The sequence below is a fragment of the Piliocolobus tephrosceles genome, chromosome 16 (genome assembly GCF_002776525.5).
Source record: "Piliocolobus tephrosceles isolate RC106 chromosome 16, ASM277652v3, whole genome shotgun sequence".
NCBI lineage: Eukaryota > Metazoa > Chordata > Mammalia > Primates > Cercopithecidae > Piliocolobus > Piliocolobus tephrosceles.
This window is the reverse complement of record NC_045449.1, coordinates 18,037,600-18,047,194: the sequence shown is the minus strand read 5'-3', so window position 1 is coordinate 18,047,194 and position 9,595 is coordinate 18,037,600. Positions and strand designations below refer to the sequence as shown.

Genomic DNA, 9,595 nt, shown 5'->3' with positions numbered 1-9,595 from the left:
TTTTTTTTTTTTAGATGGAGTTTCGCTCTTGTTGCCCAGGTTGGAGTGCCATGACATGATCTTGACTCACCACAACCTCCTGCCTCACCGTCCCGAGTAGCAGGCAAATGCCACCATGCCTGGCTAATTTTGTATATTTTTAGTAGAGACAGGGTTTCTCCATGTTGGTCAGGCTGGTCTCGAACTCCCGACCTCAGGTGATTCGCCTGCCTCGGCCTCTCAAAGTGCTGGGATTAAAGGTGTGAGCCACCACGCCAGGCCTTTTATTTATTTATTTATTTATTTATTTATTTATTTATTTATTTATTTATTTTTTGAGACAGAGTCTTACTCCATCACCCAGGCTGGAGTACAGTGGCATGATCATGGCTCACTATAACCTCCGCCTCCTGGGTTCAAGTGATTATCGTGCCTCAGCCTCCTGAGCAGCTGGAATTACAGGTGCACACTACCATGGTTGGCTAATTTTTAGTAGAGATGGGGTTTCGCCATGTTGGCCAGGCTGCTCTGGAACTCCTGGCCTCAAGAGATCCACCCGCCTCAGCCTCCCAAAGTGCTGGGATTACAGGCATGAGCCACCACACCCAGCCTGAAATGCTTTGAATTGTGCCTGGGGCACAGCATCCGTTCAATAAATGTCGGTTATTAGGACCGTTTTGTTACCTGCCATTCTCCCCTAATGTCTTAACTGGACTTGGGCAGGCAGGGCTGACGGCACACGGCTGAGGGCTGAGGCAGCGGTAGGGAGAGCTGGCTGGGGGTTGCTGGAGCTGACTAGCTAGTGACAGGAGGCAAGACCATGATCTAGAGTGCCAGGCAGCAGATGGAAGGGCCTTTGGGATGCGTGACAGTCACATAGGGTCCCAGAAGTCCTCTAGAGGGGATAGTGACACCTCGGGAGGGGCTTCTCTGGCCATTATTAAGGCATGAGAGGCAGGAAAGAAGGCTCGCACCTTTAGGTTCCAGGAGTGCGGTGCTATTAATGGAAACCTTCCCAGGATGTAACCTCCTTGAGGGCACGGCCTGTGTCCTCTCATTGAGCATGCCCTGAGGGGCAAAGGGAGGGATGAGAAAGGGCCCTCACCATAAGGTGAGGCAAACTAAGCAAAGCGGAAAGGGACAGATAAAGGGCTGGGGGTGCTCGGTACACACAGAGATCCTTCCATATGGGGGTCAAGGGGCTTCCTGGAGGAAGTGGCACCTGACTTGGGCCCTAAAGTCTGGATGGAGGGCCCCACATGGCCCAAGGCCCGGGGATGGGGATGGGTCCAGCATGCTCACTCTTCCTGGCACTCACCACGGTTGGTGACAACGAAGATAACATATTCATTGAAGGCCTCAGGGCGTGTCAGTGCCATCTCAGCACAGATCTCTTCTACCACGTCCAGGGCCACCTGGGGGTGGGGCGGAAGAGATGAGGCCATGCCAGTTGGGCTTGACCTCTGTCCTTCTGGCCCCACTCAGGCCCCCGGAAGCCATGTGTGGAGTTCCTCAGCCCTCTTCACAAAGGCGCACAATCCTCTGAGGTCTCTGAGAATCAGCCTCAGGCAGGGAAAGAACACAGCTTGCGGTCTGAGACTTAGGTTCAAAATCTGCTTCTGTCCCTTTTTTGCAGGATGACCCTGAGCCAGAGGCTTAACCTCTCCAAGGTGCAGTTTGCTCTTCTGAGAAATAAGTCCTGCCTTGTGGGGCTGTGGAAGAGCCTGGGAGGGCTCAACATCCTTAGGGGCTTACTCCTCCCCCATCCTGGAGCCTGGGCTGTCCCTGTCCCTGCCCCTCCAGTACCTGGCTGCAGGAGACATTCCTTCACTTACAGTGCATGTTTTAATTTTGAGATGGCGTTCAAGGCCTCCAGGAAGAAGAAAGAGTTGCCTCTTGGAACTGCGGCCTGCCTGGGGGTAAGTAAGTGGGAGAGGGATGACAGGTTGGGTCCTGGGATCTGGGAGCTCTCCTGCCGTGGGAGTTCCCAAGCCAAAAGGTCCTGGGCTTGCACATGTAGGAACACTTGAGCACCTGGACTTTGCAGAGCCTGTCTGCATGCCCCTGAGTGCAATGCACCTGACAGAGAGGTCTCTGGGCAGGGCTTGTGCTTCCCATTCATTTTTTTGTGTGTTTGTTTTTTGACATGGAGTCTTACTCTGTCACCCAAGCTGAAATGCAGTGGCGCGATCTTGGCTTACTGCAACCTCTGCCTCCTGGGTTCAAGTAATTCTCCTGCCTTAGCCTCCCGAGTAGCTGGGATTACAGGCACCTGCCACCATAACCAGCTAATTTTTGTATTTTTAGTAGAGATGGGGTTTCACCATGTTGGCCAGGCTGGTCTTGAACACCTAACCTCAGGTGATCTGCCCGCCTCGGCCACACAAAGTGCTGAGATTACAGGCATGAGCCACCGCGTCCAGCCTCCCATTCATTTTGAACCCACTCCCACCCCATGCTTACCAACATGGCCCGAAGCTCTATGCTGCTGGGGAGCTCCAGACGACCCCCGAAGCGCAAGGTTTTCTGCAGGTTCTGCTCACAGGCCTTGGCGATCCCTGCAAAAGAAGGGAGTCCAGGCCTTGCTCAAGGTGGACTGTGGGAGAAAGGGGCTCCTCTTGCCACCAACCATAAGCCCACTGCATTCTCTCCACAAGCTGTGGGGAAGGCATTTACTCCCCCATTTGACAGTTGAGGAAACAGTTCGGACAGGGACAGTGACTTGCCCAAGGTCAAGAGCTAGAGGTTAAGACCTGGATTTGAACCCACATCCCATGTGTCCAAGGACCTTTTTTTCCAGCCCACAGTCCCCTTGGCAACCTATGATCCTGGAAACTGCTGTCACCCTGAGCTGTTGACTGGGGAGCTTGTATCCAATAGGCTCTGTGGCTAGGGTGATGCAGCTCTGCTCATGCCAGCTGGGATACCCTGCCAACCGCCCTCCCTCACTCAGGCCTCCCAGGGCAGGAGACCCCAGCATCAGTGCTCCATTTCTCTGAGTCAAGAGTTCTAGGGCACATTCTGTTGCCTTTATGCATCTAGGAGCTATTCCATGGGGGAGCTGGGTCTATTCATCTGTGGGCTGAATGTTTGTTAATTGAATCAGAGAGAAGCATTCAGAGGCAGGAAGGGTAAGGTCTCCTAGCTCTTCCACGGCTGCCATGGTGACTACAGCGGCCCCAGCCTCCTTCTTCAGGAGCCCCAGGGGTTGCTATGGAAACAATGCTGAAGAGTGGCCCCCCTTTCTCCATATTCTAAGGGGGATGATACCAGCTTGGGCCCACCTCTGCCCAGATCCCTCAATACCCTTGCTGAGTCCCAACAGTCAGAGAGGCAGGGCTGCACTCCAGTACTCTGGATTCTTGCCCACCTCCTTCTCTTCTCCCACGTGCCACACATTCCCACTCCGGTCTTTGCTCCTGTCACTCACTCCACCTGGAAATCCCTCCTATGCAAGGCAGTACTTCCTCCAAGGAGTCATCCCTGACCACCCCCTCCATTAGATCAGACAAACCACCACGCCAGCCCCTGTGGAACCCCCACAAATGTTTGGGGAATATATTAATATTCGTAAATACTGCTCAGCACCTGTGAAAGCGAGGCCCTCTGGGTTTCCCCTCCCACTAGCTGCCCACCCAGTCCCCATGCGAGAAGCATGCAACCCTGGGTCCCCACTCATCAACCTCTCACCCTGAAAGGGCAGGCCTGGGGTCCGGCTCACGTCTTGGAGGAAGCGAGTGAGGTGTGGGTGGAGGACCTCAGAGCAGCTGTGGTAGGCAGTCACGATGTATAGCAGCCTCCAGCCTCGCTGGCAGCTGTCCCTGCAAGGATACACGGGGGCCACATCACAGGTGGCCACAGCACTAGAGTGTGCCAGGAGCCTCCTGGGATTGAACTGAGACAGATTCCAACTCTCAGGCAGCTCCTGTCCCCTGAGGATGCTCCTCCCTGCCCAGTGAGGAGGCCCAGGACAGGTGGGCCTTAAAGCCATGCAAAAGGCATATTCTGTTTGAGAAGTCAGGATGGGGGATAGGGATGGAAGAGGATGGGGCCCCAGACATCTTCCCCAGGTAGGGGAAGTACTGTGACTTTTTCCTCTCCTATTCTTCTCTTTTCTGCCTCACAACAGGTAGGGGATCTCTCTAGGGAGGCTTCTGGGAAAAGGGGAATCTGCTGAGACTGTGTAGAGGTCATGCCCGGTAAGGCCCAGGGCTGGGAGGAGCAGGAGGACAAACTGAGTGGTTCTAAAATTCCTGAGGAGTTGGAGAGCAAGTGAGGAGGTAGTGCAGATGAAGACAGGAAGGTGGACCTGATGGTAACAAGAGCATGCACATATTGGGCACCTACTGTGTGCTGGCCCTGCATGAGTGGAACACAGTAATTCATCTTCACATGGTCGTGGGTGTGAGGGTTTCATTTGTAGGGATATCTGGTGTCTGGGAACAACACTTGGGCTTCCTTTGGGAAACCACCCACCCCACTCTAGATCCCTGTGGTTTGGAGATGGGCATGGAAGTCAGGTTTGGTCAATGTGAGCACTACAGCCCCTGACCACAGTGATTGGCCTAGGGATAGGCATAGTTGGTTCAGGGTTGAACATGTGACCAACTCAGGCCTGTAAGCCTGGATTTAAGAATTTCTACAGCAGGCTGGGTGCAGTGGCTCATGCCTGTAATCCCAGCACTTTGGGAGGCCGAGGGCGGGCGGATCACGAGGTCAGGAGATCAAGACCATCCTGGCTAACATGGTGAAACCCTGTCTCTACTAAAAATATAAAAAATTAGCCAGACGTGGTGGTGGGCGCCTGTAGTCCCAGCTACTTAGGAGGCTGGGGCAGGAGAATGGCATGAACCCGGGAGGCGGAGGTTGCAATGAGCCAAGATCACGCCACTGCACTCCAGCCTGGGCGATAGAGTGAGACTCTGACTCATAAAAAAAAAAAAAAAAAAAAGGAATTTCTACAGTAAATATTGAGTCAGTCTTGCTTTCTCTGGGATTGCTGAGCTGTCACCCCAGACCTGCCACCTTGCTGCTCTGTGGAAGAGGCTGTTTGGGAATGATCAACACAGAGGAAAGCAGAGCCAGAAGATGGAGAAAGCCTGCTTCCTAATGACACCTGGATCCAGCTATGCCTGAGGCCACATACTCACTGACTTTTCACTTCTCTGAATCAACAAGCTCCCTTTTGGTTAAATCAGCTTGAGTTTGGTTTCTGTCACTTGCAACTAAGAATCTGGACTTACACATTATCATTGCCATTTTACAGATGAGGGCACTAAAGTTCAGAGAGCAGAAATGCTGTGTTCCAGACCAAGTAATTTCAAAACACGTCCTCTATTGAGTGAGGACGAAGGTGAGGGGAAGAGAATCCAGGAGGGGTCAGGCCTGAGGAGGTGGGAGGCTGAACTGGCCCCTCCTGGAGCGTGGACACAGTGAGGGGATGGTGCGGTATAAAGCACAGTTCACTCACTGCTTGGAGCTGGTATTGTCTGTGATCTGCTTCACAACTTGGCAGTAACATTCATCCCGCATGACCTCATGGTCCCCACACAGCTGAAGGAGGACAGGGAGGTTATACACCAAAGACAGGCTAGGGGCTATGTCACATACCAGGTACATAAGAACAGGGTGGGCACCTGAAGACAGGCCTGGTGTCCCTTTCCCAGCCCCCTCCCCATCAGCATGATGCATTCCTTTTTGGACCATGGGAGAGGTTTCCCACCCTAATGTCCTGTGACTCATTGACAGATGGGGAAACTGAGCCACAGAACAGGAAAGGAGGCATCTGGCAAAGTTGGCTGGACTGACCTTCAGGAGGTTACAAAGCACGTCCAGGTCACTCTGGCCCTTCAGTGGGGCATCTCCCATGAACCTCATCACAGCTGTAGGAAAGACCTATCCCACTTAGACCCACCAAACCCCAAGTTGTCCACCCACCCCAGGAAGCCCCAGGACTGAGCCCCTCCCTGGGAGCCTTGGCCACAGGCAGCTGGGAGCTTCTTTTCTCTTAAATGTGTCCCATGTCTGAGCTGGGGGAAGGGAAAGAATCCGAAGACCAGGGAGGAGTGGCAACCAGTAGAGACCACACAGTGCTGGATCTCATCCAGCCCAGAGCCCTGGCTGCAGTCCCACTGCCACACCTAGGAACATGTCGGTGGCCATCTTGTTGAGGCTGTTGTCGCTGAGTTCGATGAGGGATTCCTGGAGGGGAGTCTGTGGGGGAAGAGGCTGTGTCATGATGGAGGAGGGATACGTCAGAACAGAAAGGGGACACACTGTGTTTCAAGGCCATATAACAGGAGGGTCCACGTCACAAAAGGGGAGCCAGGCCTAACACTGGGGACAGATGCTGTCCTTGGGAGGGAATCAGGGCGCTGAGAGCTAGAGGGTCTCACTGAGAACAAGTTTGTTGGCCTCAGGGGCCTGGGAGGGGGCCCCTGTATCACCATTTTACAGATGGGGAACTGAGGTCCGGGACTGGACACCTTGGTGAAGCAAAGCATGTCCTCCAAGGTTCTGGACTCCCGAGCCTCCTTGGATTTCAGCCTGAGGCCATCCCTGCAGTGGGAGGTGGGTGCTACTGACCTGTCCTGCCCAAGCCTTGGCTACATGTTTTTCCACATGGGACTGTTCTTGACCCACCACTCTGATCAGTCTATCAGGCAGGAAGACCCCCAGAGGCAGGCACTGAAGTGGGCCTTACACCTGGGTGGTCTCTCATCTCTCCCACCAGAAGTGGGGCCTCCAATACCCACAGCCTGCAGTTTGGATGGCTGCAAGAAGCCCAGAACCCTCCCACTGTGGGGAAGAGGGGTGGGGCCGCCACTCACTGGGGTCTCCTCTGAGGGTCTCGGAAATACTTCTGGGCAAACTCAAGCATTGTGTAGGGTGGGAGCGCCAGGGCATCCTCCCCATGGTCAGCAGAGCGGGCCCTGACTGGGGGACCCTGCAGAAAAGGCGGAGCTAGGAAGGCCCTTTCCGGCCACACCACGCCTGGCCCTTCGGTCAAAACTGACAACGCAATCCCTCGCTGATAGGACCCAGATTCTCAAGCCACCCACCCACCCATCCCTCTGGACCCGGCTGCGTCCCATCGTTCTCACCCCTTCAGCCCGCCCACGCCTTTTACTTGCTGGGCTAACCCAGCTCCCTGCTCCACTTGGCCACGCCCTTGCCCAGGGTTGACTTCCCCAACTGCCACGTCACAGCTGACCCCGCCCCTCACTAGCTCCACAAACCGACCCTGCCCACTCACCTGGCCCCACCCCATCCCAGGTAGACTTCACCTACTGGTGGGCCCAGGCTGGTCTGACCCCATTGGACTGATTAAAACCAACTGATCCTCATCCTTCCCTACCTCATTTGGCCACACCTCCAACCATCTCTGGTCCCGTCTTCCGGGTCTCACCTCTGGCTCACTCTACCTGGTTCACCCTCACCCTAGTCCAAGATCAGCCACGCCCCAAGAGCCTGACCAGGCCCTTGGCCAACCTTATCCCCACTTGCCTCACCCCTTTTGCAGCGGTCCCTTCCCCCTGGTCTACCCCGCCCCACCCCACCCACACTGGTCTCACCTCTCTCCTGCGGCCCACCTCCTGTGCAGCGGCTGCAGAGGCCACAGCAGCGGCCACAGCGGCTGCTCGGCCGCGGCCTGGCTCCGCTGGCAGCTGCAGGAAGTCTGGGGCAGCAGCGGGCTGCACCAGCTCCGAAGGGAAGTGGCCCACGCGCCCGTGGATGGTCCCGAACCTCCAGCCTAGGGGCCGGTAAAAGGTCTAAGGCAAACAGGAGGGTCTTGCCTTGTGACTAAGGGAGTCCTTTAGGGAGATTTGGGTACCTTTTTTATCTGTCTCTAGAACTGTGTGAGGCAGGCCAGGCCATCAAACCCATTTTACAGATGAGGAAACAGGCTCAGGGAAGGAAAGGGATTTTTCTCAGGGCCACAGGATCATAACGGGGAAGTGAAGCAAAAAGGCAAAGCAGGGTTTGTGGACTCTCAGGTCATGTGGAGACATAAAGAGAGATTCAGGGCGGGGCACGGTGGCTCACGCCTGTAATCCCAGCACTTTGGGAGGCGGAGGCGGACGGATCACAAGGTCAGGAGATCGAGACCACGGTGAAACCCCGTCTCTACTAAAAATACAAAAAATTAGCTGGGCATGGTGGCGGGTGTCTGTAGTCCCAGCTACTCAGGAGGCTGAGGCAGGAGAATGGCATGAGCCCAGGAGGCGGAGCTTTCAGTGAGCCAAGATGGCGCCACTGCACTCCAGCCTGGGCGACAGAGCGAGACTCTAATTCAAAAAAAAAAGAAAAAAAAAGAGAGAGATTCAGGCCACAAACACAAACATGGAAATGCCCATGGAGACCCCTCAGGCAAAACAGAGGGCTGGGCTGTCTGGCCACCAACAGATACTGACAGGCCATGCCTGGACCTTAGGAGACCTGACCAGCCCAGACCACTTTTGGGCACCAAGAAACCCTCACTGTGCATCTGCAGCATGAGTGCGTGAAACTAGGATGCACCCTGTATCAGGTTCCAGGTTCTGGGGCACCCACCAAAGTCGGGGCCTCTACGTCGCAGCTCCTCCAGGTATACCACCTTCTTGCGAACCACGCAGCCGGCACTGTAGCCTGTGGGCCAGGTTGGGTCAGCATCTGCCAGGGTGGCCTCCTTGGCCAGCCTCTGCCTCCTGCCCCCAACCCACCCCAGTGGCACTGACCCACTCGAGGTGGCTCTAAGGGCTGCAGGTGTATGATGTCACCCTTGTGGAAAGCCAGCAGCGCAGGGTCCTCAGGCAGGAAGTTCCTCACAGCGACCACGTAGTCAGAGTCCTGGGTCAGCCAGGGGCAGGTTGAGGGCAACAGCCCCATCACCCCACTCCCACAGGCCTGGGGCCAACCCAGCTCCTCACATCCTTCCTGACTCATCAGGGAAGGGAGCCTTCATTAGGTGAGAAGAGGGAAGGGCATTCTGGGTGGAAGAAAGGGCTGGAGGGTGAGTCTGAGGGACCGAGATGGACTTTAGGGCACACACATAGGCCTTCCCCACTCAAGCCCTCACTGACTTTCCTGCTGAAGTCTTCCTGGGGCCTGGGGCACAGAGATGACCTGCCCTAGGCCTGGGGGCTGCCAGTTAAGAGTGGGCAAAGGGGATGGAAAGAGATTGAGATGCAGTGGGTGGGCCATGCAGCCAAGGCAGGAGGGTGAGGAGTACAATTGCTGCAGAGCTCAGAGGAGGTGCTGTGCCACCTGGCAGGAGGCATTGGCAAAGGTTTTCTGAAGGAGCAGGCAAAAGGGGGCAAGGGTATTCCAAGTGGAAGGCACAGCTAGTGCAAAGGACTGAAGGCAGACAGAAGTCTGTAGACACAGTCATACTTCCCAGGAAGGCGAGGCTAGTATGTACGTGGGGTGGGAGAGCCCTGTTGCTGGCCCTCAGCCTGGGTGGAGGGAAGACCTGTGAGAAGATCCTTACCTTCTTCAGCTCCAAGATGAAGTCATCCACCAGGGTCTTGACCTGGTGTGCTCGGGCTGAGAAGAGGATGACCTTCTCACTGGCCAAGTTGAACTCCAGCATGTTCTGGGAGGGCATGGTCACAAACAGGATATCTGCAAAGCTGGA

General features: G+C 55.3%; 1 protein-coding gene across 2 annotated transcripts in view; it reads right to left on the bottom strand.

Annotated features, from left to right (window-relative positions):
- MYO15A (myosin XVA) overlaps positions 1-9,595 on the bottom strand; it is a 74,049-nt gene that overhangs the window by 15,259 nt on the left and 49,195 nt on the right. For both annotated transcript variants that reach the window (XM_023191736.1, XM_023191737.1), the window contains 13 exons: positions 9,449-9,590; positions 8,697-8,808; positions 8,533-8,607; positions 7,554-7,732; positions 6,810-6,925; positions 6,465-6,537; positions 6,120-6,192; positions 5,788-5,861; positions 5,450-5,532; positions 3,670-3,800; positions 2,443-2,537; positions 1,815-1,892; positions 1,298-1,394 (listed from right to left, as the gene is read on the bottom strand). In XM_023191736.1, the coding sequence (XP_023047504.1) occupies positions 1,298-1,394; positions 1,815-1,892; positions 2,443-2,537; positions 3,670-3,800; positions 5,450-5,532; positions 5,788-5,861; positions 6,120-6,192; positions 6,465-6,537; positions 6,810-6,925; positions 7,554-7,732; positions 8,533-8,607; positions 8,697-8,808; positions 9,449-9,590 (1,328 nt within the window). The remainder of the gene's footprint in view (positions 1-1,297; positions 1,395-1,814; positions 1,893-2,442; positions 2,538-3,669; positions 3,801-5,449; positions 5,533-5,787; positions 5,862-6,119; positions 6,193-6,464; positions 6,538-6,809; positions 6,926-7,553; positions 7,733-8,532; positions 8,608-8,696; positions 8,809-9,448; positions 9,591-9,595) is intronic.